This window comes from Hippocampus zosterae, chromosome 4, assembly GCF_025434085.1.
Source record: "Hippocampus zosterae strain Florida chromosome 4, ASM2543408v3, whole genome shotgun sequence".
In the NCBI taxonomy this organism is placed as follows: Eukaryota; Metazoa; Chordata; class Actinopteri; order Syngnathiformes; family Syngnathidae; genus Hippocampus; species Hippocampus zosterae.
This window is the reverse complement of record NC_067454.1, coordinates 4640078-4665973: the sequence shown is the minus strand read 5'-3', so window position 1 is coordinate 4665973 and position 25896 is coordinate 4640078. Positions and strand designations below refer to the sequence as shown.

General features: G+C 42.8%; 1 protein-coding gene across 1 annotated transcript; it reads right to left on the bottom strand.

Annotated features, from left to right (window-relative positions):
- Positions 1-476: 476 nt before the first annotated feature.
- LOC127598905 (solute carrier organic anion transporter family member 3A1-like) lies at positions 477-24805 on the bottom strand. The gene is made up of 10 exons (XM_052062501.1): positions 24195-24805; positions 15765-16224; positions 8100-8198; positions 7408-7674; positions 6932-7096; positions 6660-6858; positions 5650-5785; positions 5206-5378; positions 4966-5030; positions 477-4229 (listed from the first exon to the last, which is right to left on the bottom strand). Exons 1-10 carry the CDS (start codon positions 24366-24368, stop codon positions 3850-3852), a joined length of 2118 nt encoding a protein of 705 aa, XP_051918461.1. The 5' UTR covers positions 24369-24805; the 3' UTR covers positions 477-3849.
- Between the last annotated feature and the right edge of the window lie 1091 nt (positions 24806-25896).

Here is a 25896-nt window from a genome sequence, read left to right as displayed (position 1 = left end):
ATTCTATTCTTGACCACTAGACTGACATACAACTTACTCAGTGATGGTGAAAATTTGAAAGATTATCTGCGTCTTTTGGGAAATTTTGTTACAGAGAAAAATGCCATATAGTTTTTCCGTACACTATGTCCTGGATTGAGAGAATGATGTATGATTTTACTCTATTTATCTATCGAGCTACTCTATGTATCTATCTGGGACAATTTATGAAATTATTCTAGCTGATGAAAATTTTCAAACTCTTTAATTGGCAGTATTTTAAATGTTTACATGTAAAAATACAGAATCTACATTCTAAATACGCAAAAAAAATCACTTGATGAATAAATGTTATGCAATGCAAATGATAAATACTAAATAGTTTGTATGTTACTTGATTCAGAAAAAAAGGAACTTAAACTATTTTATATGGAGAAATGGTAACCTGCCAGTTTTTCTTCCTCATGTAACAGTAATCAAGCAAAGGTGGCGTAAAATTAAAAGCAAAAATAGTATATTTAATTTATATACAAGGAACATACAATCATCGTAATCCTTTCCAAAGAATCTACAGCACGTAAAGCTTTTTAAAAAAAATACAAATTCATGTCAAAAAACAAAATCCAACTTAATTAAAAAAACAAAACTAAGTGATATTTTTCAAACTTAAATGCCCTTTTTTTCCTCCTCTGCATAAAAGGTCATCTGCACACAATCAGCCAATGAACCACTCCAAAGAAAATCCCCGCTTACTTTATGGTTTCTCTTAGCTCAAGGGAACATGCTGCCATATGCAGAAAAACACCTCGCCTCAAATAAACCGTGCTGTTAATTTTGAAGATGTCGTTCCCAAAGTTAAAAAAAAAGTTTACCTACTGCCAGGTGACCACAATGCACATTCATAAAAACAGAGCAATATTTCATCATCATGACTAGAGGATGCAAATTTCTGTAGAAAGAGCTGATGCGGAACTGAAATGTGCAATGAATCGAAATGGGGAAATAAAGATGAAAAAAATAATGGGACTGAAACAAAAGCTTTACCACAGAGGATTTTAGAATGAAATGTATCCAATAATTTACGAAAAATTTCAGGAAAAATGCAGAATACTAAATTCAATGGTACTTTGGGGGAATGGGTGGGGAATGTTTTGAGTGAGCTGAACAGTTTCAAGTTGGAATGGGTTGAAGAAGTCGAGAAATGTAGAAGGATGAGTTCCTGTAACATCCCGTGAATAACACTCATTTTTTTGGAAAACAAAATCTAGAGTGGGGCGTTATAAAGGGAGCTCAATAAAAAATGAAAAATGTTCACATTGTTTAGATGTTTGCCAGCAACTAGGGCAGAACGCAGGGGTTGTTAAAAAAATCACTGATTTGTAGCATATTTCATAATAGCCTAAATTAAGAGCAAATGTAATCAAAAGTATTTTTAAAAGCAGTTACAAACAAGGGGGGAAAAATGCTTTTTAAGGTTGATTTTAGGGGGAGGGTGCGTATTATACACGGGTGCGAGTTATTCACTGCATTTTGCGGTAATTTTGAAAAATGTCTCATTTCAAGGTAATTTATTTTCATGGAAAATGTGGAATTGTGGCGATAAGTAGGAATTTTGTGAATGTGGGGAAATGGTTCCCAAGATGGAATTTTGTGAATGGTTTTGAATATGTTGAGAAATGTGGACATAAATCAGGTACCCCGCCAAAAAAGTACCAGGAAGAATGAAACATATAAAGAAATCTGCATCATCATTCGTACAGTTAAAAAAAGGCATTACTGTTCGAAAGGTTACTTTTTCGCATCACAAGGCAAAAAACATTTGAAGTGCTAAAAGAACAACAGCGTCTACTACTTCTTCTTCTTGCCGGTGTTGTCACGGCAAGAACAAAATGGTCGTCGAGGCCATCCCAGGCACGCTAGAGTCAGTTACGCTCATTCGTCCGCCATTTTGTTTTTGGAGGGGGGATGCAAACGGAAAAATCGCACGTCCACTTGATGAAAGTTCTACCGAGCAGCAGCGACGTCATCCTACTTTCCTCTAGAGCACGGACACATCCAAGTCGTTGCTTATGTGCGGCATTGGTCGCGGTGAGGCTACATACAAGCTGGAAGAGGTTTGTGGCGTAGGTCCATGGTGATGCGTCACTTTGGCACTTGGTATGTACACGAACACACACGCGCGAGGTGGGAGGGAGGCGCACGACGGCGGATATGGTAGGTCCCGGTTTTGGATATTTTTTCCATTAAATGATGTTGTTGTTGTTGTGTGATTACGTAGGCTGTGCCGTTTGCTACACTGAAAACAACACGCTACGTCGAAGGTGTTGTGGTAGAACCTCGGAAGTCCACTTGAACGGGACACTTGGTTTGATGAATTGTATATGATGTTTTTAATTTTCCTTGGTGGCTTTTAAAATTTCCTTCAAGGTCACCATTTGCTCCCCCCCCCGCTGACAATTTCATTTTATGTACCGGTAGTTGTTTCTGCATGATATTTTCATTGATGCGTTGATTGGTTTGTTGTGCTCTGATCCTTTTTAAATCGTCGTTAAATATTGTTGTTTGACAATGGCATTTGTTTTTTTGGAAATACATTTGACATTCTAATACTGTTTTGTGTTTGATGTTTTGCAGTGTACGTTTTGATTTTTTGGCTTTTAGACTTGCACTTGTCATGTCCCTTGTAGCGATAGTTGTTTTCATATTAGTTGTTTGAATAGTTTATTCATTTCCAATTGTCCTGAATCTTTTCATTATTTGATATTCAAATTCCATAAGATCCCCCCCCCATTTGTACCTAAATAGATGAATAAATAAATGTATCATTGTCTCTCACTTTTGCTCTCCATGCACTTAAAGAGTTCAGATTTCTGTTCAGCGAGAATCGAATGATGCACTTTGCAAGTGTCTTGGCGTTTTCTTTGGCTCAAACAAGAGAAGAACATACACAGGAAGTGATGTCACATTCAAAGTGGTATGACTCCACTCCACTCCTCTTGACTGCTAACTGTGGTTCCTTACATTTCACACTTGCAGTACCTTAACACGTTTATTAAAACTGCCAGCTTTGCTGATTGGCCCAGAAACTGACAAATTCTACATTCATTATTTTGGACAGGAAATCTGAATTTGGACTTTAGAGGTTCCGCTGCAACTGCGATGGCCTTCGTGCTCTTGTTGATTTTCTTGTTGATCCACTAATAAAATCCACTTGTGTTGAAACTAAATGTGCAAATTCCATTTTCAAGTGTCACAACTTGTCACTTAATTGCTAGTTGAGTAGCTACAAATGATAAATTAGACTAATCTAATCACCGTCATCAATAGTTCATTTTAATTATTATTAATATAAAATTGTCTAAAACATTTTCACATTAATACACAGTATATAATAGCATCTTATTGAAATAATTATGCGTAATGGTGTTTTTAAACCTATTTCTAATGTTCACATGAATATGGTGTCCAATTTAAAAAAAAAACTCAAAATTGTCAAATAGTTTTTGTTTCAGACCAATTTTGTTTTTTTTCACCTTTAGAAAAAAATTTGAATGTGTTGTTTTTTTTCAAACAGAACAAAATCTTTTTTTTCCTCAGCTCAAGCTATATGTTGATTTTTTTTCTTTCAAACCAAAAAACCTTTTTGTTTTGGCAGCTAAAGAGGCGGAGCTACATGCTTTTAATTGGACAGGGGAATTAGTACCCTTGACATAAATGCTGTTAAGTTTGAAAAATAAGTTCAAATTAATTTCAAGTATGTCCATCCTTCAGTAAAAAATGAAAATGATTTTAGTGCAACCTTTCTGTGTGGCGAAGAGGAAGATGAGGCTCTTGATGAGGAGAATACTGCCGGGCCAGTCACTATCGCAACTATAAGACCGACTCCATGTTGTCGGACACCTCCTGGTCCTCCAAGTTGAAGACGAACTTGGTCCGGCTGGCGGCATCCGAGTGGGCTGCTTCTTTGCCCAGGCGGTCCAGAGTCATGTTGGAGGAGAAGAGCTCGGTGGGCGTCAGGTAGCCCTCACTGCTTTTGATGTACTTCCTGTAGTTGCACCTCAAACACTGCCACGTAGTGGCATAGAGCAGGAAGGCCGACGACTTAAGCACGATGGCGATGCTGACGTATAGGTGGCGGTACGCCACGTTGTCGTACAGCAGGCAGGCGCCTTTTTCGCCACACACCGAGCTCCAGAACAGGCATGTCGAGTCGATACCCATGCCAAAGATCAGTGGCGGCGGGATGAAGCCTGCATCGGTGACCACAGCATTATTATATATAAAAGTCCTTGGATCTTTGTATACTTGAATTCTGAGGAAACGTACATTTCTTGAATCCTTGAAAACTTAATTTTAAATATAGCTTCAGAAAACTTAATTTTAAATATAACTTCAAAGCAGTCCGAGTAAATAAATTGGTAATAAAGTATAATAAGAGTATATGCAAACCATAGCAAATGAAAAAAAAAAACAATTACTGGCTGTTCCTGCACATGTTGGCCTCTTCGGGGCAGTGTGGTGCCATGTATGGATGAAGTACACGCATAGAATGAGACCAGAAAGAAGTTGCGAGTGAATTCTATCAATATAAAAACGTTTTGCGCAAATTGGGAAGAATTTGTGCCTTTGACTCGTGTTGTAGCACCGATGTGTAGGTGTTTCCACTGTGTTTGTGCGTGAATATTAGTTACCTGAAGGAAGATCACTTCCGAAGCCGATGCTAATTTCTCTTTAGCATTTCCATGGATATTACATTGATTTTAGCATTAGCAGCTAGCGATGTTTTAAAAACGAGTCATGTTTTGTATGTAAAAACAAAATGTGTGTCATACTTTAAGTTGTTCCAACTTAAATTACTATTTTTGCCCCCAGAAACACAAGTTGTGTTTTTCACAGTGGAGTAATAGTAGTAGAAGTAGTGTGATGATTTTATGGCAGGTGCTCGGCTGTGATATGCGAAGAGAGAGTTGCTGTGTGTCACCTTACCAATGAGTCTCAGGAGCAGGAAGAGGACTCCCAGGGCATAGGACTTCAGGTCGGGACTCACAGTCCTAAAAAGCCAAGAGATCAACAAAGTAATAGTACAGAACAAAGTAGTAGTCGTCGCAGCGGCAGTAGTAGTTGTAGGTATAGAGGATTTCTACAAATGATTGGCCATGAGCTGCTGCTTGTGATCTGCATTATATAGACTGCTTTAATTTGTCATTGAAGGGTCCCGGTCCTGACCTGATGAGGATAATGACGGAGGGCGTCTGGGCCATGGCGCCGATCATGCTGCACAGGCAGATGACACACAGGAAGGTGAGGAAAGCCTGCTGGCAGCCTGGACTCGGACACTTGCCTGGCAGAGCCACCGCCTCCTCAACGCTGCTCGATATGCACGCGCAACCTGTCAGGTTCTAACAAAGAGCACGCGGGACCGTTAAGGCTCCATTTTGTGCAGAGTGCAGGTCATTCGCTGATTGATAGGTCAAAACATACACAAAAAAAATTAATAATAATGTGTGCTTGCGCATGTAACAAACCCAAATTGTCCCCGGTAATGATAAAATAGCAATTCACTTAAAATAAAATGAATCATTAATGTCATCATAATTGCACAATTGAAGACTACCGCCCCCATCACACCCTAACTCGATCGACACATTAGGTATGAACGTGCCCACTCACCGGTTTGGTGCAGCCGGCGAAGCAGGCGGAGAGGTAGGTGACGGCGTTGGAGCCGCACACGGGGCTCACCGAGGCTGTGTAACAGTTGCAGCTGCTGATGCAAGGAGACTCGGGTCGCTGCCAGTGCCGCAGCGTCCTGCAACACACGTCACAGCAATCCAAGATGTACATTCAGACACATTCACGACAAAATTGTGTTTAGAATAAGTACCGGTACATTAATAATAGTCATCCTAAGGGTAGAAGTATGAGTAACATTAGTAATGGTAGTAGGAATTGTTGTAGCATTATCTGTTTTTCGTAAAAACAGTAATACTAATAGTAGTACTAGTTGTAGCAGTAGTAATGTAGTTAATGGTAGTGATGTGCTAGTAATAGTAGTAACTAGTAGCAGTAACAATAGTAGTAGTCGTCAAAGTACAAGTAGTGGTCGTACAGCAATGTTAGTCGTAGTTCTAGTAGTAAATACTAGTGCTAATAGTAGTAGTAATAACTAGTTGTAAATAGTCAATGGTAGCGGTAGTAAAAACAGGAGTCATTAAAGTACAAATGGTAGTACTGTAGTATAGTAATGTTAGTTGGGGTAGTGCAGTAAGTAGTAGTAGATGAAATAATAGTAAGAGCAGTAGTAGTGTAGTAGAAGTAGGAGCAGTGTAGCAGAAGTAGTAATAGTAGCGGTGGAAGTAATGGGAGTATTAGCAGAAGAACAGTAATAGTGGGAGTGGTGTGTTTGAGTACTCAAAGCAGTGGTAGTGTAGTCGGCTATAAGTAGTAGTATGGTAGCAGTAGTTGTAGTAATGGTGGTGGTAGTAAATGCAGAAGTATAGTTGTAGAAGGAGTGGAGGGGAGTTGAAAACTAGTAGAAGCAGTATTAGTGATGTATTAGTATTGGGAGTAGTCTGGTAGTGGCATTATTGGTTGTAGTCATCATAGTATAGTAGGAGTGCTTTTAGGAGCATGTCCCGAAGCAGCATCCATGTTGACAGACACGGGATTGTGACCTGACTTACTCATTGCCATAGGCGACCGTCACCCCGGCGACGGGGCCAGTGTCGCAGCCCAAGAAGAGAAAGGAGACGTAGCAGGCCGTGGACACCAGGTTGACGCCCATGGCCATACGCACGGCACCCAGGGCCGAAAGGTTCAGTTTCTTAACCAGCAGCCCGCCCAAGAAGATGCCCAGGCAGGCGCACGGGATGGCCGTCATGCCTGGAAGCACCACCACGTTTTACTTCAGAAAGTTACAATGAGTGAGAACGGGTGAGGCCAACGCCCCGCCTACCTAGCAGCTGATTGGCCGAAGAGGTGGTAAGGTTGAACTGCTGCTCCAGGTATTTGCCCAGGAAAGCGGCAAAACCGGCGACAACGGCAATTTCCATGCAAGCAGCCAGCGTGATGCAGCTGAACACCGGATTGGACAAAAGGTGCCTGGTCACCCTTGGGATCACTGCAACAAACACAATTCAAAATGGAGGATATGAGCAATGTGTTTTCATGAATCCGTCACGTTTAATCTATGCGCACCTCAAATGTGCCGTATTGCATCCTCTAAGGTAACATGCGGTATAAAAATAAAAAATATAAATATAAAATAAAATTATATATATTATATAATTATTATATAAAAATATAAAGCATATTTTCATATTCAATGCATGTATATATATACTATATTAGCCTTATTTTTAATATTGTATTAATTGCTGACATAGCATATTTAGATCATATATCCAATACTGTACTTTGTATGTACTGCACCTCTGAGATGCTGGCATACGGATAGTCCGCTGTTCAAGTCGAAGCCGTGGATCCCGCCCCGCGCTTTGTCCTGGAAGTCCAGACTGAGAGGAGAAGGCAGCATGGCCTGCTCGCTCTCCCCCCCACCGTCCAGGCCCTGCTCATCCAGCTCCTGAGGGAAGCCGAACATGAAGAGGGCCGACAGGAAGAGTAAGGCACCGCACAGGAGGAAGCCCGCCCACCAAGCCCCAATCCACCGAGGGTCTTCTGGGGTAATGTCCAGTTTACCTGGATGGGGCATGAGGACCATGTCAATTTATTATACTGTATCAAGGATATCATTCATATAGTCTTTTTTTATGGCTGTAGTCATACAGTACTGTCGGTCAAACTAACTCTGAAAAAAATAAATCTAGATTTTTAGAAGTATTTTTCATTGTAAGAGTGGTATTACTAGTCATATACCTTGTTTGTCTTTGAACGACTTTAAATGTAATGTGGAAAAAGGTATTAGTATTTCACTGTGCTGTATTAAACTCCTAAAACAGGGGTTATTGCTCATTCTATTTTACCAGTTATCAATCCACCGGAAAAAAAATAAGAGCATATTTCCAACCATCCATCCATTCTGTGAACCGGATGTGCTAACCGGTAAGCCACAATAGTGTTCAATATTTACTTGAAAAAACAAACAAACAAACAAACAAACTCACTGGTGTCGATGAAGACGGCATCAACGTAGACTTTGGTACAGACGGAACCTAAGATGAAGCCACAAGCGGGCCCAAACACTAAGGTGGAGAATAAAATACCTGCAAGACACGACAGCGGGAAAAGATTGAGTGTATTCTGCTCACTGTACAGCAGATGGCGCCACGCAACCGAGGCTCTGCTTGAATGACGTAATATGGAGCCCGCCTTCAAATCCACACATTGATAACACATCAATATATTGTACATTATTTGGGATGAGCTATTGAACCTTTGGCGTTTCACATATAATATCCACATATTATATGTCCATATACCCTTTGTGAATTTTATTAGTACAATATTTATTAGTACAATATTCACATGAATGCCCCTCTAATGTACCATACTGACGTCATGTATAATGTCTATCCATCACGAATGTACAATTGTTGGCATCAAAATTGATGGAAACATTTAACGTACCACATTTTCATCACCAATCTACCATATTTACACATTTAATTTTGTATACACCCCCTACCTACCACATAGTGATACTTCTGTAATGTGGCATAATTACATTATATTTAATAGCTACAACTATAATTGGATTTCGTATTCACTACCTGATCATTTGTAAAACTGTATGAATGTATCTTGTGTTACCTTTTTGACCTTTGAGATTTTCTAGACCGTATCATGTCTCTTGAGTTGGATGTGTTTGAACTGTGTGTAATGTGCAGCTCAATTATTTATTGATAAGTCTGCACCATCATAAATAATCAAGCAGCAACTTGTCTCAAGTTTCAACTTGTCTGACCGCAGTGCAGGGCCCACGAAAGTGATTACTCATACACAACAAGCAAGCAGATAATAATTAGATACACTGGCACCATCAAATCTTTGTGCCACTTTTGATTTTTAAAGCAGACAGATGGACCAGGCCATTTGTAGATGAAAAAAAAAAAATCAGTGACGACGTACTGTATTGTCTTTTCTCTTACTTCCAAAACCATCTCTTCTCAGGGAAAGAACGTTTACATTTAATTTCAATCTAATCAACTAACCAATCCTTTCACTATTATAATATTTACATTTATTTACAATTTCATCTCCCAACTTTGGTAACAAAAAAAAATAAACGATTGCAATAAATAAAGGCAATAAGGTAACTGACACAAATATGAACTGTGTGATGGGTTCATGTTGCCGTTTTCAATATTCAGCCAAATGTACACAATTAAAGCCCCCATTCAACGTATTAAACGTCTCTTCTAATCCAGCCGCACAGCACTATAAAACTTGTAATGAGCACTCTGGCGTCGGCGTAAATCACTTATGGATGTTGCCGCAACAATCGGCAGATGGGAAAGGCAATCAGTGCAATATGACACCGGAAGAATCAAGGCGGGCCTTTATGAGGACATTGGAAAACACATTAGAAGGAAGCAACACTACAAATCAACAATGCTATCTGGCCAAATAACAAACACAGTCACCACAAAGATAAATCAGAATTTGATCTGCCCCATGTTTTCTGCCTCTGGCCAGCATGAATTTTACTGAATATTTAATACAAATTCAACTGTTTCACAAACTGTTTTTAGATAAGTCTCCCGTCTGAGTATGCGCATTTTAGTAGAGGACACATACAAATTTATTGGGGTTAAACTGAAATATTGGGCAAATCAGATCAAGTCCCATGAAGTCTGCCTGGCAACAAGGACCCCCTAAACAACATGTTTATAGGACTGTTTTTGTTTTTCGGTCTGTGCTGCCTTTTTGCTTCGCAACTTTTTATTTCCTGATCCTGCTAATCCATATGATACATTTTAAATTGGCTTTACGGGAGGGTTCGGATTGAGCATTACGAACTCTGCCGGGCAACAAGGTGCTGTAAATGTGAAAAGGGAACAGAACACACTTAAATTCACAATAGCTTTTTTTTTTCATTGGCTGATGGGGCAAGAATTCACGAGTCCTGTAAATTCTGCCAGGCAACAAGGTGCTGAAAACGTGACAGTAAAAAAGGGAATTCTTTCATTTATATTCCATACTTGAATTCATCAAGGCTCATTCATTTTTTTTATTGGTCTACTATGGAGCAGTTATTATACAGTATCATGAATTCTGCCCGGCAACAAGGTGGTGACACGGTAACCAGGATTAGTTCAGCTATTTAAAATGAATCAACAATGACTCACGTCATCTGTACAATGGATCATTCTTGTTTTATTATGACTGAATTTAATCAGTGCGGTTTTCCTGGTGTGTAGCTAAGCTCAGTGGTAGGATCCAATGATGGCTGACTTCTGGCTTTTGTTTTTGTAGTAGTGGTCAGACATTTGCAGGTGACAGCTTGACAGATTGTCCACTTGAATAAATAAGTAAGAGGGAAGGTCACCACACAAAGAGGAGCTTGGTCATGAGAGAGATTCGAAAAGGACAAATGACAGCAGGGACGAACATCTTCACTCACTTTGATAATATAGAAAGAGTTCAATTAAAAAAAAAGGGAAAAGAAAAAAAAATTACTTGATCGAATGAAAGTGTTGGCTAATCATCTTGCAGGTTACTGGAAACTGCAAGTGGGACTACAGATGTATACAGTATTGTGATGTCTTGAACTGTAACATCGTATGATACATTGTGCACAGCACAAGAAGACGAAATAATGATCTTGCATTTTCCACACTCCTCCATTTTTTATAGAAATTAAAAAAAAACTGATACATAACTATTGCGACTGTATCAATGCATTTGAGGTGCAAGTGGGGTGAAACACGACAGTGAAATCAAAATGTAAGCCGAGCTGCATCGAGTTTTGTTGGATGGAGAGATTAGCTTTAGCTACCAGCGTAAGCTTTCGATAAGCTGCACTTATTCGATCGCTCATTTGAAGTGGTCGACGAAAGCATGTCACAGAGATGTTCCAAAAATATCTGCCAACTATTTTAAGCTGAAAGTGAAAAAGAAAGGGGGTGGGGGGGGGGATAAGAGCAAATTACATCTCTGCACATTGCGAATAATGGGGGTGCAGAATTGAAAAGAGGAGGCCAGCGTGGAAGAAACGCTGCGTATGAAAGATCGGGATGGGATTATGGAATGAAGAAGGGAACAAAGGTGCCGGCCAGTTGGTCGCGTTGTGTAACGAAAGCCACAGAGAGGGATGAGGTCGCGGTCATCATTTCACACGGCAGCACTCGGAGGCAGACCGGCAAAAGGTGCGCCAATGAAAAGGCGAGCACGGCTCGAGTGCTGAGTCAGTGTCCGCCGCTTCCTCCAGCGCAGTGCAAATATTTTGCTGCAGTGGCCTCGCAGCGCTTCATTGCACGAATTACGGCCGGGAAAGAGGAGAGCGAGAGCGAGAGAGAGAGATGCTGTGGCTATTCTTTTGCCCCCCCCCCCACCCCCAAACAGTCCATTGTAGCTTGGCATCTTCTATTGCACTGCCTCTCAACTGCGGTCGGAGTTATTATCTGAGCCGTAGAAAAAACACTGTATGAATATAATATTAAGAAATGTACACGCTCTAATCGTCAAAGTGCCTCTGAGGCTATGTTTACGGCAACTCGATGGAGATTATTATTATTATAATTTTTGCTTATATCCTACTAGCTGGTTCGGCTCATCAGCTAGTTCCTGCGGAAGGCTGGTAAGGTGGGCCTTTGGCCCACAAAAGTGTTGTTGCTTGGTTCAACTTTTTGTTCATCTTCATTGCTTATCGCGAAAATAAAGAGATGTTTAGCTCTACTAAATAACTAACAATTTTATTGCAATGCTTGTGGGTAGACAACATTTTTTCGCTAAGATGCACGCGCGATCGTAGTGAGCCACTGCCTGAGCGGTGCAGTGGCGGCGCGCAGCGGCGCGGTGAAGTAGGTACGTTTTGAAAAGGGACAGACGGAAGGACAGACAGCGTGCGGGACGACGCGCAATATATATATAGATGGGACAGTGATCAGATTTTTGTCACGGAATGTAAACATTCCAATTCCAATTTTTTCCGAGCCTCTTTCGTATGCGTCTGTAGTGTGGATGTTCGAGTCGTGCTCATCTATCCTCAAAAGCCAAGCGGGCGGTGAAAGAGTGCAGATAAGTGTGATTAGTTCATGTTTCTGCAAAAATGGCTTTTTTCCACACACACTTTTTTTTTTCCAATGGCAAAAAAGGCCAAATAGGATGAAAACAACATTCAGTACAGAGTAGGCATACAAAAAGGAATGGGAAGGATGCAAAGATTCAAGGAAGGCTGCGAGGCAGTGAAACAGGAAGGAAGGAAAGAGGAACTAAACAAGAAAGCAGGCAAAAAAAAAAGATAAAAGACTGAAGGAGGGTATTAAGGTTATATGAAAAGAAGTTAAGAAAGGGGCGGCCCGGTAGTCCAGTGGTTAGCACGTCGGCTTCACAGTGCAGAGGTACCGGGTTCGATTCCAGCTCCGGCCTCCCTGTGTGGAGTTTGCATGTTCTCCCCGGGCCTGCGTGGGCTTTCTCCGGGTGCTCCGTTTTCCTCCCACATTCCAAAAAACATGCGTGGCAGGCTGATTGAACACTCTAAATTGTCCATAGGTGTGAGTGTGAGTGCGAATGGTTGTTCGTCTCTGTGTGCCCTGCGATTGGCTGGCAACCGATTCAGGGTGTCCCCCGCCTACTGCCCGAAGACAGCTGGGATAGGCTCCAGCACGCCCGCGACCCTAATGAGGATCAAGCGGCTCGGAAGATGAATGAATGAATGAAGTTAAGAAAGAAGGGAGGAAGGAGGAGCTTGAAAGCACTGAAGGAAACGAAGGAGGAAAAGAAACGCGTCCCAACGTTTGTATTTCACCTTGGCACGTCGGAGCTAATGAGAACATGACTGGAGATAGAAACAAAATGAAACGATTTATGGATGTGGTTGGTTGACCTTAATAAGGAGACACAGACACCGAGGCGACACAAGGTGTATTGTGGGCCATCTCGCCTCGGTCAAACGCTAAGTACTAAGTAGTTGCCGGAGTGCTCCCAGTGGACTCGATCGAGCTCGTAGGCGGCTATCGATCGGCCGGGCGCCCGCAGGCAGCCTTCGCTTCTCGGCACCAAGTGTTGGTGCTTAATATTTAATGGTTGGGCTGCCGTGTTTGCTAAACAACTCCTAACTGCTTCTGTGTCACACTGCATTATTCAGAGGGTTCGCTTACACGCCAGGCGTGACTTGGCGCTCGGAGATCTGCAAAACAACAACGCCGAGCATCAATTGAGCCATTGTCTGTCCATACACCCATCCATTTTCTGAACCGCTTTATCCTCACAAGGGTCGCGGGGGTTGAGGGTGGAGGGGGTTGCTGGAGCGTATCCCAGCAGTCTTTGGCCAGAAAGCGGGGGACACACTGAACCGGTTGCCAGCCAATTGCAGGGTGTGGGACAATTTGTAAGGTTCCATTAGCCTGCCATGCATGTTTTTTGGAATGTGGGAGGAAACCGGAATACCCGGAGAAAACCCACGCAGGCACAGGGAGAACATGCAAACTCCACACAGGAAGGCCAGAGCCGAAAATTGGGAGCTTCACTTTTTGTCACGTTGTGCCCGAAGCGATAGAATGATCGCTCCGTGCACAACAGAATAAGGAAGTGGAACCCCGAAATAGCAGACACAGAAAGAGGTTTGTCAAATAACAAAAGGAGTCTTTAATACAAACACAAAATAACCCAACAGGGAGAATAACAAAAAGCGCTGGTCAAAATAGGGACCAGGGATAACATAAAAAGGACAACAGAAAACGCTTGCGGAAAAAGATAGCAAGGAGGGTCAGATTAGATAAAGAATATAAATTTCACTCGCAAGAGGAACAACGACGCACAATAACAGCCACAAGGCTAAGAGGCAATGAATCAATACGAGTAGGAATTGGGCGAGAGAAATTTTGGCACGGCGTGGAATTCTCCGGCAGTGAGTAGACTGCCAGAGCTTCCAAATAAAGGCTGGGCAATTACTCCGCAATGGGTGACAGGTGTGTAAACGGCGGGCAGAAAGCCCGTCCCCTGCTGGCAACCCCGGGACGTGACACTTTTGCACTGTGTGTGTGTGTGTGTGTGTGTGTGTGTGTACTTTTGCTGCTGATTTTTCATGGGAAATAAAATATATATATATATGTAAAAAAAAAATGTGACTCAGCAAAGGTTGGGACTGAACACTGAAGTAGATGGAGATCCGCACCATTACACGTGGCTTTTATTTCATTTCCTTTCTCTTTGGTCTCAGAGTGATTCAGTCCCTTCAAGATGAAGAGGAGCATGAGCATCCTCACACACTGTCTGCCTCTGCACTGTTGCCTTAGCAACTTTGGCAGACAGGGTGGAGCGTGTGTGTGTGTGTGTGTGTGTGTGTGTGCGCACCTTCTTTTTGGAATTAAGTGGATTAAATACCTGGAAGATGATTATCTCAGTTTAAGGTAAAAATAAAAAACAATGAGTAAATCAAGGCGGCCCGGTAGCCCAGTGGTTAGCACGTCGGCTTCACAGTGCAGAGGTGCCGGGTTCGATTCCAGCTCCGGCCTCCCTGTGTGGAGTTTGCAGGGGCCTGCGTGGGTTTTCTCCGGGTGCTCCGGTTTCCTCCCGCATTCCAAAAACATGCGTGACTGGCTGATTGAACACCCTAAATTGTCCCTAGGTGTGAGTGTGAGTGCGAATGGTTGTTTGTTTCTGTGTGCCCTGCGATTGGCTGGCAACCGATTCAGGGTGTTCCCCGCCTACTGCCCGAAGACAGCTGGGATAGGCTCCAGCACCCCCCGCGACCCTAGTGAGGATCAAGCGGCTCGGAAGATGAATGAATGAATGAGTAAATCAATTCTCTTTGGTGTTTTAGTGTTTAAATTTGAGAACCCAAAACACTACAATCGAATACATAACCGCGGAATTGAATTTTCATTGATTCACCTCCCCAATATTTCAAAAATATTTAAAACATTTTTAAATGTTTATTTCTCCATTCCCTCTCATTTTTTCCATGGCAAACATATTGAATGTTAATCTGGGTTTCTTGGGGTATGGGGAATAAATTTGAGGGTGTCAAAAAGGAAAACCAAAACAAATTCCCAATGCATTTCAATGGGCATCAATTACATGTAATTTTTTGCTAATAGCATGTGGAAAGAAATTGGTGTCTATTTGCAACGAAACAAAAAAAGGATTTGAAATGAAAAAATATTTTGAAAAAAAAACCTCGCAAAATTTTAACATTTGCAATTAAAAGAACATTTGCAAACATGACCACTATTTCTACCTAAAAAAAATGAAACTATAAAATGCGTCTGCATATTCTAAAGATTTGGCTGCAAGCTTTAAAATTGTGATTGCATGTTCTGAAGTTTGCTTTTAATATTCAATCATTCCTGCCATGCATGTTTTTGGAATGTGGGAGGAAACTGGAGTACCCGGAGAAAAGCCACGCGGGCCCGGGGAGAACATGAAAATTCCACCCAGGGAGGCCGGAGCTGGAATTGAACCCGGTACATCTAAACTGTGAAGTCGACGCGCTAACCACTGGACCGCCATAGTACGTAAATGGCTTGCATATAAATCTGATCTTTTATTATTATTGCTCCCAACCACCGGCGGCACTAAGCATGGGGGCCAGGCGGATTGTCCACCCAATGATCCAAGGATAAAAGCCTACGTCAGCCACTGCTCCCACCTCCGGCGTCGCTTACCTATATACAGAGAGGAGTCCTTCCTGTGGACGTGGTCATCAATGTAGGACACCCCCAAAGGCTGGACAGGGGTGGCTCCGATGCCAAGGAGCACCTGGGCGCCGATCAGCAGCAGGTACATCATGTTGGTGTTGGCCCGGTCGCCGCACTTGTAGGCCGAGTCGTTGTTGTCCGAGCGTGAACTGTTGGAGCACACGTCGCGGCCGTCCTCCGCGTGCCACGAGTCGCCGGCGTCGTACTCGTACTGGTGGGTGAGGAATTCAGGCAAGGCGGACAGAAGCGCCCCCAGCGCCATGACGATGCCGCCGCAGCCAATCAGCCGCGGCCGGTGAGCTTTGGCGCCGAAGTAGCTGACGAAAAGGATGAGGGCCAGGTTCCCGATTTCAAAGCTGCTGGCGATGACGCCCACGTCGGCACTTTGTAGGTTGAAGCGCCTCTCCAACGTGGTCAGGACGCTCACCTGGCAGGAAAACGCACAAAGAGAAGACCGGCTGTTGAGTTAGCAGGAACAGCCGCCGCTGTGCCGAATGACTTGAGAGACTTGGTGGGAAGTAACAAAGTCCAAACGTTTCATTGCGATGCTTACCGTCGGTACCGCAGATTTTCAAGTATCAGCACTTCACTGGAGTCGTATTTATTGCTCTCCGCACATTATACAAACAGTAAGAGTACACGAGGAATTTTTTTTCCTTGTCACGTGGACTCGCTCACATCCATTAATCAACTTCATGTTGTTTTTATTTTATTTTTTTAAATTGTAAAAACAGTCCTGTTTTAGTCCGCTCAAAAACAAGTTGCAATGGGGTCTTGCTGCTGTCCGGCCATTGTCACGTTTTGCGTGATGGTAGTTGTAGGACCCCAAAAAGCAAGGGAGGCAGGGAGGAGCAGGCTGGATTGACCAAAATGTATTGAACAAAAAATACATACAGGAGTGGTATATTAAGATATTTTGTGATGATTTCTTTAATCAATTTATATCTTCTCAGTGAAAAACTGCTTTGAGATGATTGCATGACTTGGTGACTTGCTTGCCTAAGCAATTTCAGAGATGGACTCTGGAGCCTGCTTTGACGACTTCAGAGATAAACTATTTAGCCTGCTTTGACGACTTCATAGTCTGCTTTGCTTGAATTGTCAAAAACTTGATTGTGATCAATGCCACTTGAGAACACAACAAACAGTGTGGCGTAGGGAGGGATGAGAATGGCCACTCACCCCTCCCGATGCACACACTTTAGAGGATAAAAGGAGGGGAGCGATGCTCCTCAGCAGAGTCCGCTATGGGTTACCGTACGAACGCCCAGCTCGTATTGAAGCTCACTCTGCTGAGGGTGTTGGCTCTCCACCCTAATGGCATACGGTAAGAGTTCTTTAGCTTCATACAACTTGTTTGAACTGTGTTATCATTTCTGTGTGGGACCAATAAAGTGCCTATTGTTGGTAGCCAGAAGTGTCTTGTCGTTATTTCTGAGTGCCTATCTCCGACGATCCTTTATAAAACTTGATATTCATTCAAATTGAGTATCAGAAGTGTTTCAAAACAAGGAATACAATGGAAAAAAAGTCAAGTACTAATTTTCTTTTTTAAATGCCTGAAAATCACATATATCAAACAAAACTAAGACAAGAAACAAAACTCACAGCTCACAATGACCCAAAAAAGAAACTCAGGGAACTAAATACTGTACAAGCTAAGTGACGAGACAACGAGAAACACCTGGACAAGGCAAAGGGTTGAGGGAGCTAATTGGTAACACACAAGGAACACTGATAACGAAAACAGGTGGTGAAAAAAGGGCACACGAGGAATCAAAACCAAACGTAACCAGGCCGAAAACATAACAGCCATGACCGTCAATGACATTCCAAATGTTTAGAAAATGAAGGAATGAAACAACAGCAACAAACACAATCATCTGCCCTTGAAAGATGTCATGATTCGGTTTGGGACCAACAGGTGGCACTGTAGGGCTCCTCCTGCAGCTGCACACCTGTTGGTCATTAGGTAATTAGTGTATAAAAGGAGTCCTGCCCGAAAACTCAGTGTCATTGTTGATTTTTTGCTGCTGTCATGTTCGTTTGTGGCTGTTGCTCTTGGCTTCTGTCATGTTTTGGTTATGTTTTTTTTTATCGAGTTTTTAGTTTCTGCTAGTGATGGGTCCATGAGGCCTCATGAGGCGTGTCGACACACTGACACACTGTGTTGATACTGTGCTGATACTGTGTCACTGACCACTGCCACCTGCTGGACCTTCAAGATCCCTGCATCCAACCCACTCAACAGACTTTACTGACTGATAATTTTTTTGTATATTGAACATATAAAATATACAATTCGGTAATAAATTGGCAAAAAGTGAAGGTAAGATATAAAAAAAGGAAAAGAAAATAGTCATCATCACAAATATGTGTTCAAAGGAGTAGAAAGAAGTAAAAAAAACCCTAGAGTCCTACCCCTTCTTATATATGAATTGATCATTTTTCAAAATAGAAAAGAAAGTCTACATATCAACAAATGCTTTTACCCTTATGTATGCTGTACCTATACATTTTTACAACTTTAGGTTTGTATATACAGTACATACTCATTGGAGCACAAGTATATGTCGATTTTCTCATATTCATAATGGATGCTACATTTCATTAATATATTAAATAATCTCATCAATGTATTCCTGATGTATTGCTATATTTCATGGGTGTATCGAATTTATTAGCTTAATTCTGATTTGTGTAGTTGTCTTGTACTACTCTCAAATTCATTTTTAATCTCAGCAAGAGAGTTACTCATTTTACTGGTCCGTTTCAGAATCATTCCACAGATTTACACCTATTACAGATACACTCCTTTGCGTGATGTTTGTTCGTGTTTTGGATTTTTCTGTATAGGTTAGTACCCCTTAAATTATGACAACTTTCTCGAATTTTAAAAAGCTTCTGGATGTTTTGGCAAAGGAGGTTATTGTGTGCTTTGTACATCCTCCTGCTTGACCTCAGTGCAGCCTTTGACACCATCTCTCACTCCATCCTCCTCGACAGACTCTCCTCCATTGGCATCACCAGCATCCCCCTCTCCTGGTTCCGCTCCTATCTTTCTGACCGCACCCAGTTTATCCAGCTCAAACGTTTTAGATCTCACCCCTTTCCCCTCACTTCAGGTGTTCCTCAGGGTTCTGTCCTTGGCCCATTGCTATTTCTAATCTATCTTCTTCCCGTGGGTAATATCTTCAGGAAACATCACATTCATTTTCATTGCTACGCGGATGACACCCAGCTCTACATCTCTACCAAACCTAATACCGTACTTCCACCATCCTCCCTAACCAACTGCCTGCAGGAATTAAAATCTTGGTTCACCTCAAATTTCCTCAAACTGAATAGCAATAAAACTGAATTCCTCCTTATTGGCACTAAATCCAATCTAAACAAAATAAACAATTTCTCCATTACCTTCGAAAGCTCTTCCATCTCCCCCTCCCCTCAGGTCAAGAGTCTGGGTGTCATCCTTGATAGCACCCTCTCCTTCACCTCACATATCAACCACATCACTCGTTCTGCATATTATCATCTTCGAAACATCCACCGGCTCCGCTCTTCTCTCACTCCTCAGTCCACTGCTATACTTGTACACACCCTCGTCACCTCGCGACTCGATTACTGTAATTCCCTTCTGTTTGGTCTCCCTCAAAAAACCCTCCATAAGCTTCAGCTGGTCCAAAATTCAGCCGCCCGCATTATCACACTCACGCCATACATAAACCATATTACACCTGTCCTCCAACATCTCCACTGGCTTCCCATTTTACACCGCATTCAATATAAAATCCTGCTACTCACATTCAAATCCATTCATGACCTAGCCCCTCCATACCTATCTGACCTCATCCATATTCCTACGCCTGTCCGCTCTCTTCGTTCCTCCTCCTCTGTCCTCCTCTCTGTCCCCCCTGCTCGCCTCGTCACCCCCGCACCCTGCCCACCACCTTTTTCAGCCACTCCCCTCAGGCAGACGCTACAGATCCATGCGCACCAAATCCAGTAGACACTTAAACAGCTTCTTCCCTCTAGCCATTAACTCCTTAAACAGTCACTGACGTAGTCACTCTTCTTGCACCACAAAATGGTACTTCAAAACTAGTGGTTACTCTAAAATGGTTCAATGATTTTGTTGTTTACGATGATACTAGTGCAGCGTGTTATACCGGAGACAAATTCCTTGTGTGTTCTACATACTTGGCCAATAAAGATGATTCTGATGATTCTGATGATTCTGATGGGAAATAGAGCCTTCAGTCGCTCTGCTCCCCAGCTATGGAACTCACTCCCCGCTGACCTTCGTAATACAGCCTCATTAACACATTTCAAATCCCGCCTCAAAACACATCTGTTTCGACAAGCCTATTCACTCAGACCATAAAGCCATTGTTTTATTTATTTATTTTGTTGTATTTTTTCTTATCTTATTTGATGTAGTTTTTTAACATTGTACTCGTGATTTTAACTGCTTGTTGTAAGGTGTCCTTGAGTTTCTAGAAAGGCGCCCACAAATAAAATGTATTATTATTATAATTAATAATAGGGCGATTTTGAAGTCAACCAGGTCATGAGATTTCATTATTTAATTTGATAAACAGTGGATTTGTGGGTTCCGTCTATTTGGAGCCAGTAATTGTTCTGATTGCTTTGTATTGTAGTTTTAAAACTGTTTTACTGGCATTTCCCCATATTTCCACACAATAGGTCAAATATGGAAGTAATAAAAGTGTGTACAAGGATTTCTTATTCAGCACATCCTTAGTTTTGGGAGGATCCCTATGGTTTGGGATACAGTATTTTTCTTTTATTATCCATTATGTAGCTGCCAGCACGGTTTTGCATCTACAACTGTTCCAAGACATTTTCATAAGGTCATTCATCGATTTGATGAAGTGTATACAATATCATTCACATCCATGCATTCATTTTGCAACATTCAATGTGTTCAAATAATGTGAAGATCATTTGAATGAGGATGCTTGTGGGCTTTGATTTCACATTTTTATTGAGAAAAATAAGATGCTCCAATGTTTTAAACTTCAGCCTGTTGCGTCTTTTACAAGCAATTTCTCCTGCTGTGAAGAACACACGCTCACAAGGGACGGATGAGGCTGGCATACAAAGGAACTCCTTTGCGAGGTGGGAGAGGTTTGGGAAAGAAGTGTGTTGGTTCTTCCAGTACAGCCGCTTCCTGGAACCTTGATTGTCAAACATGTAGTGGAGAGTCAACCAATAATTACTGATTGTCAATTAATCATCAACATAGCAACCGTGAAAAGATGAGTGAACGTTTGTATACCTGGCGTAATACCGGGTGTATCGCGAACTTCATTCTCATGCTTGGCCCGATAATGCCTCAGCATGGTGGAGGTGCTTCTGTTGGCGAATTGACTTGGCAAATTCGACATTTCACCTGTAATGAAATGTGAATAAGAAGTAACTAAGAGTTACCTTGAAATGTATTCGGATTAGAATGGTACAACACGTCAATAATCTGAGAGGCACTCGGCGAGTGCCTCTCGCCGAGAGGCTCTCGGCGACAGAAGGCGATTTGAATAAATAAATAAATAATACCTTATTCTCCGGGACATCAAAATGGTCCCACACGGCGGATGATTTGCGTCTCTGCTCCATAATCGGCAAGGAAGGCAAGGCACGAACACGAAGTCTGCACTGACACGAGCTTCGACAAGCGAGCGTGAGTGAGGTCTGGCTTGTTTCGGCAGGTGTTCCTTATAAACACTGTGTGGCGGGCTTTTGCTGCGTCAACGCCCTCTGCACTGAGTCGACGCCCCCTGGACTAAGTGGCGCAGCCTGTACTGTGCCAAGCAGCCGATGCAGTCTAAACTGCACCGGTGCAGTTCACGTGTCAATTAGCAGCCTGGACTGTGTCAACGCAGCCGATGTGTCAATTAGCAGCCTGGACTGTGTCAACACAGTCGATGTGTCAATTAGCAGCCTGGACTGTGTCAACGCAGCCGGTGTGTCAATTAGAAGCCTGGACTGTGTCAACGCAGTTCACGTGTCAATCACGTGACGTAATGAGCCAGCACATGCATCGACACGTGGTTTGCTCTGTGAGCCCGGCGCATGTGTCAATGCATCGGTGTCACTGGACCCATCACTAGTTTCTGCCATGGTGTTTGTCTGTTACTTTGGATTTGTTTTGTTTTCATGACTTTGTTTAGGATTTAGTTTCCTGTGTTTTATCAATACACTTCTTCAAATACACCCTGCTCCTCTCTCCTGCCTGCTTTTTGGGGTCCACCACAGAAAACAAACAGACAGCATAAAAAAAAAGAAAAAGAGAAGTGGTTTGGGAAAATGAACAAGTGAAGTGCACTTTTAATTCTGGCAACGTTCAAGGACGAATTTGGCTGCAAAATGATAATGGATTTTGAATTGACTTTCAAAATGGACACAGTGTTTCCATTTCCCAAAATAAGTGTCCTTCCTGAGCCAATGCCAGCATGCAAAAAAAAAACATTTTTTCTTTTTTTTTTTTAATAATTGGGGTTGGGGGAGGTCTGGCGCTCACCTACCTACCTGTGTTGGACTGCTGTAACAAAAGCTTCCAAATCCTTTAAAAACTGCTAAAAGCTAAATGGGCGGACAGACAAAAACGAAACCCTGGCAAAAGGATGCAGAGTGTATACACACACACACCCACACACACACACACACGAATCATCAATCATTTCTCTTTCCCGGCTTCATGTGGCTGAGTAATGCATTGCACTGATTGCACTGTAGTGGACAAAGGGAAGAAGCAAACATGACGCCAAACACGGGCCTTTGACCGTAAAGACACCTCCCGGATTTAAACGCACGTATCGGTAGGCCGAAATCCAGTTTTGAATCTGCACCAGACAAGTCCATCCTTCCCTTTTCGATATGTGGTGCCGATCGGCAATGAGAAACATTTTCACGGCACCCACCCCCCAAACCAAAATGTAGGTGTGATTGCAGTGTGTGGGAGGGGCATTTTAAGGCTTACCCTGTTTCAGGTAAGGTACAGTAAATGCCAAAAGGAGAGAAGTAATAAGAAGAAAGAGCATATGCAATATTTGCATAAATGAGTGCATTATGTGTACTAGTGAGTTGAATATTGAATCAAATGATTCAAAACAAAGGAAAGTAGTAACTAATATTTTTACAGCAACATGCACACCTTGAAGTCCTGCGCAAATAAGCAAAAAGCTATTCATTTTTCAGAGTTTGCAAAAACTAAAAAAGTTTGTATTATCTTTGCAAGAGAACGCAAAACTTTGCGAGGGAATGCAAACTTTTTTGGGGGGGGGGGTTTGTAGGATTTGGTTCCCAACAACCAACAGTTGCGAGGGTTCACAATTTGGTTTTACATGACCAGGATTTTGGATCTGATCACTGAGTTTAAAAAAAAAAAAAAAAAAGGATGCTGTCCGATGACTGATCCTAAGGTGGACCAATCTTTTTAAACAACGTATTTATTGTACAGTCGAACTCCTGCTGTTCATGGAAGATTGGGACCAGCCTGTTCCACAAATAGCCAAAATTCACTTATAAATGACTGCCATTGATAAGCATTCGTAGTAAATCATAACTATTAAACCAAAAAAAAAAAAAAAACTTCTCAAAATGCTGATGAACAGCAATCCGCGGAAAATGAGAAAGTCCGCCCCCGACCCACAAAAAACTACTTAATTAATAAATCACACGGTATATATATGATGCTATGTGTGTATGATGATACAACCACAGATTATCAATAACGGCACCACAGATTAAACATCTCTTGAATGCCATTGAATCATAAACAAAATTCGTCTTGCAAAATGATACATGAAAAGTAAAGAAGCCATTCTGGCCCACGTTGTCGCTGACATGTTCGGTACAGCAAAGGCACAGAATGTCCCTTATCATTTCATATAGCGTTTATCCTCATCAGATTGGGAGATTCTGGAGCCTATGCCATCCCAGTTTTAGATGAGAGGTGTGGTACAACCTGAATTGGTTCCCAGCCAATCTCCAGATCACATCCACACAAATAATGATTCGCACCATTGAATAAAAGTATAATGAAAACAACATGCCAAGGTTGGTACGGAGCCATAAAGTGAAAATTTTGACTGCGTCCAGACTTTAAGGACCCGCAGTCGCTACTTTGTATACCGGCGACATCTTGCATGCACGAGGCGGGTTGGGAAGCTCGCTGCAAGGCTCCGTTCGGAAACGACAACAACAACAACGTGCAGAAGCTACGACGCGGCTGCTGCAAAGGCCTCGTCTGCCCCGTTTGCCGCTCAGTCTTATCGCGCGGCCTTGTCTGCGCTTTTGAAGGACGCGCACATAACACGGCCAATGGAGCTGATGATGACGAGGAGGATGAAGAAGGGGAGTCATGCACTCACTCACCAGATAGGCGCCCACGGTACCCTGCGCCAGCATGAGCGCGCATTCCGACACCAGGAAGATCTTGATGTTGGAAAAGCACGAGATCTTCTTCTGACTGACGTCGTCCTGCTCCGGGTCATCGTCGCCGCCGCCGCCGCTGATGCGCTCGCCGCACATCTGATTTTTCACCTGCATCTCTGCAAGGCAGCCAGCCTCGGGCTCCTCGCGGCCGCAGAGGGGATCGTCAGCGTGTCCGGCCGGCGATCATCCGGCGCACCTCACACGCAGCAGAGCGAGGCGGCGAAAGACGAGCGAGGAGCTCTTCCCCTCACCCCTCCGGGCTAGAGGCGGCGATGTGGACCGCTCGGCATCACGCGCGTCGCCGGTTCGCTGTCAGCGACGTCGTCTATCGGTCAACTGCCCGCATCCGCAACGTTACAACATCGCCATCCGCAGGGACCGGTAGCGACTGGGTCCGGCCGGGTACGAGCAGCATCCTATGCGTCGTCCAGGCGGCCAAAGGATGACGATGTTCCGCCTCCTTCCCCCCGCCTCCCGTCGACACGTGCTCAGCGCCTGTGCCTCCTCCTCCTCCCGCGTGACGTCATCATCCCCGTCATCTTCTTCACCTGGCAAGACCACACAGCGCTACATGGGTCGATATTCACGGAGACGTGGAAGAAGAACGGCTGGACCATTCATTAGGAACACCTGGCTTCACGTCATGAGAACCAAGTGGTTCTCAACCGTTGTCATCCGGGGACCCGCATTTTTCCTATTGTTGAAAAGTCGTGATCCATTTTGGTGTAGACCAATCAAGAGGACAAAAAAAAGCCCCTGCAAACCCATATTTCAAAAGCAGTTTCAAATGAATTGGGAGTTTGTAGCAGATTTTGCTCAAGAATATCACTGTATATCACATCAACCACCTGGACCAGATATGTCCAAACTCCGGCCCGGGGGCCAAATCCGGCCCGCGGTCGAATTTCATCCGGCCCTCGGCCCCCGTCATAAAATCAGTGCCGTCTGGCCCGCAGGTTGGGCGCAATGGAACACGTGTTGCATTGACTGAGGTCTCGTAGACTGGTGAGTGATGTTTCATAGAGTACTGCTTCCCTCTAGTGGCTAAATGAGTAATAGCATTCACTAAATGAGTAATAGCATTTAGACACTAGAGGGCATCACTCACGAGTTAACAAGATATCACTCGGTGTTTATATTGACTGATATGTCATATTTCAAATGATCAACTTGCAGTTGTGGATATGCGTATTGCTTGTTCATTTCCCTGTTGTTCGAGTCAAAGGTTTTGTGACTATTGAAAAGTCATGGTGATACATTTTATGTTTCAAATCAATCCATTTGCACTCAGGAGACTTCTGTTTAAGAAAAAGTCAAGTGAATAAGCAGTTGCATGTGATATACCTGTTTCAAATGAACCAAAAGAAATTCTTAAGATTGTTAAAATTAAAATAATAATGGAAATGTGAAACAGACTGGCTTACTAAAATTTGTTGAACAATATTGTTATTCAATGTAAAGAATGTCAGCCAAGGTCGGCCCCCCGACATTTTACCACATAAAATCTGGCCCCCTTGGCAAAAAGTTTGGACACCCCTGACCTGGACTAACTAGTTTGTCAGTGATACCTACATTCTTGCTGCTGGAGGCTGTAGATTTCCCCAGTGTGGGACAAATAAAGGATATCTTATTGTTGTGCTAT

What these genes read in the sequence shown, in the direction of transcription:
- LOC127598905 (XM_052062501.1), bottom strand. Translation starts at nt 24,368, where the DNA reads ATGCAGGTGAAAAATCAGATGTGCGGCGAGCGCATCAGCGGCGGCGGC. An exon ending in CGTATGCCAGCATCTCAGAG is followed by an intron (nt 7,097 to 7,407) that starts GTGCAGTACATA and finishes TGTTTGTTGCAG; the next exon opens with TGATCCCAAGGGTGACCAGG. An exon ending in ACGGTCGCCTATGGCAATGA is followed by an intron (nt 5,786 to 6,659) that starts GTAAGTCAGGTC and finishes CGTGTGTTGCAG; the next exon opens with GACGCTGCGGCACTGGCAGC.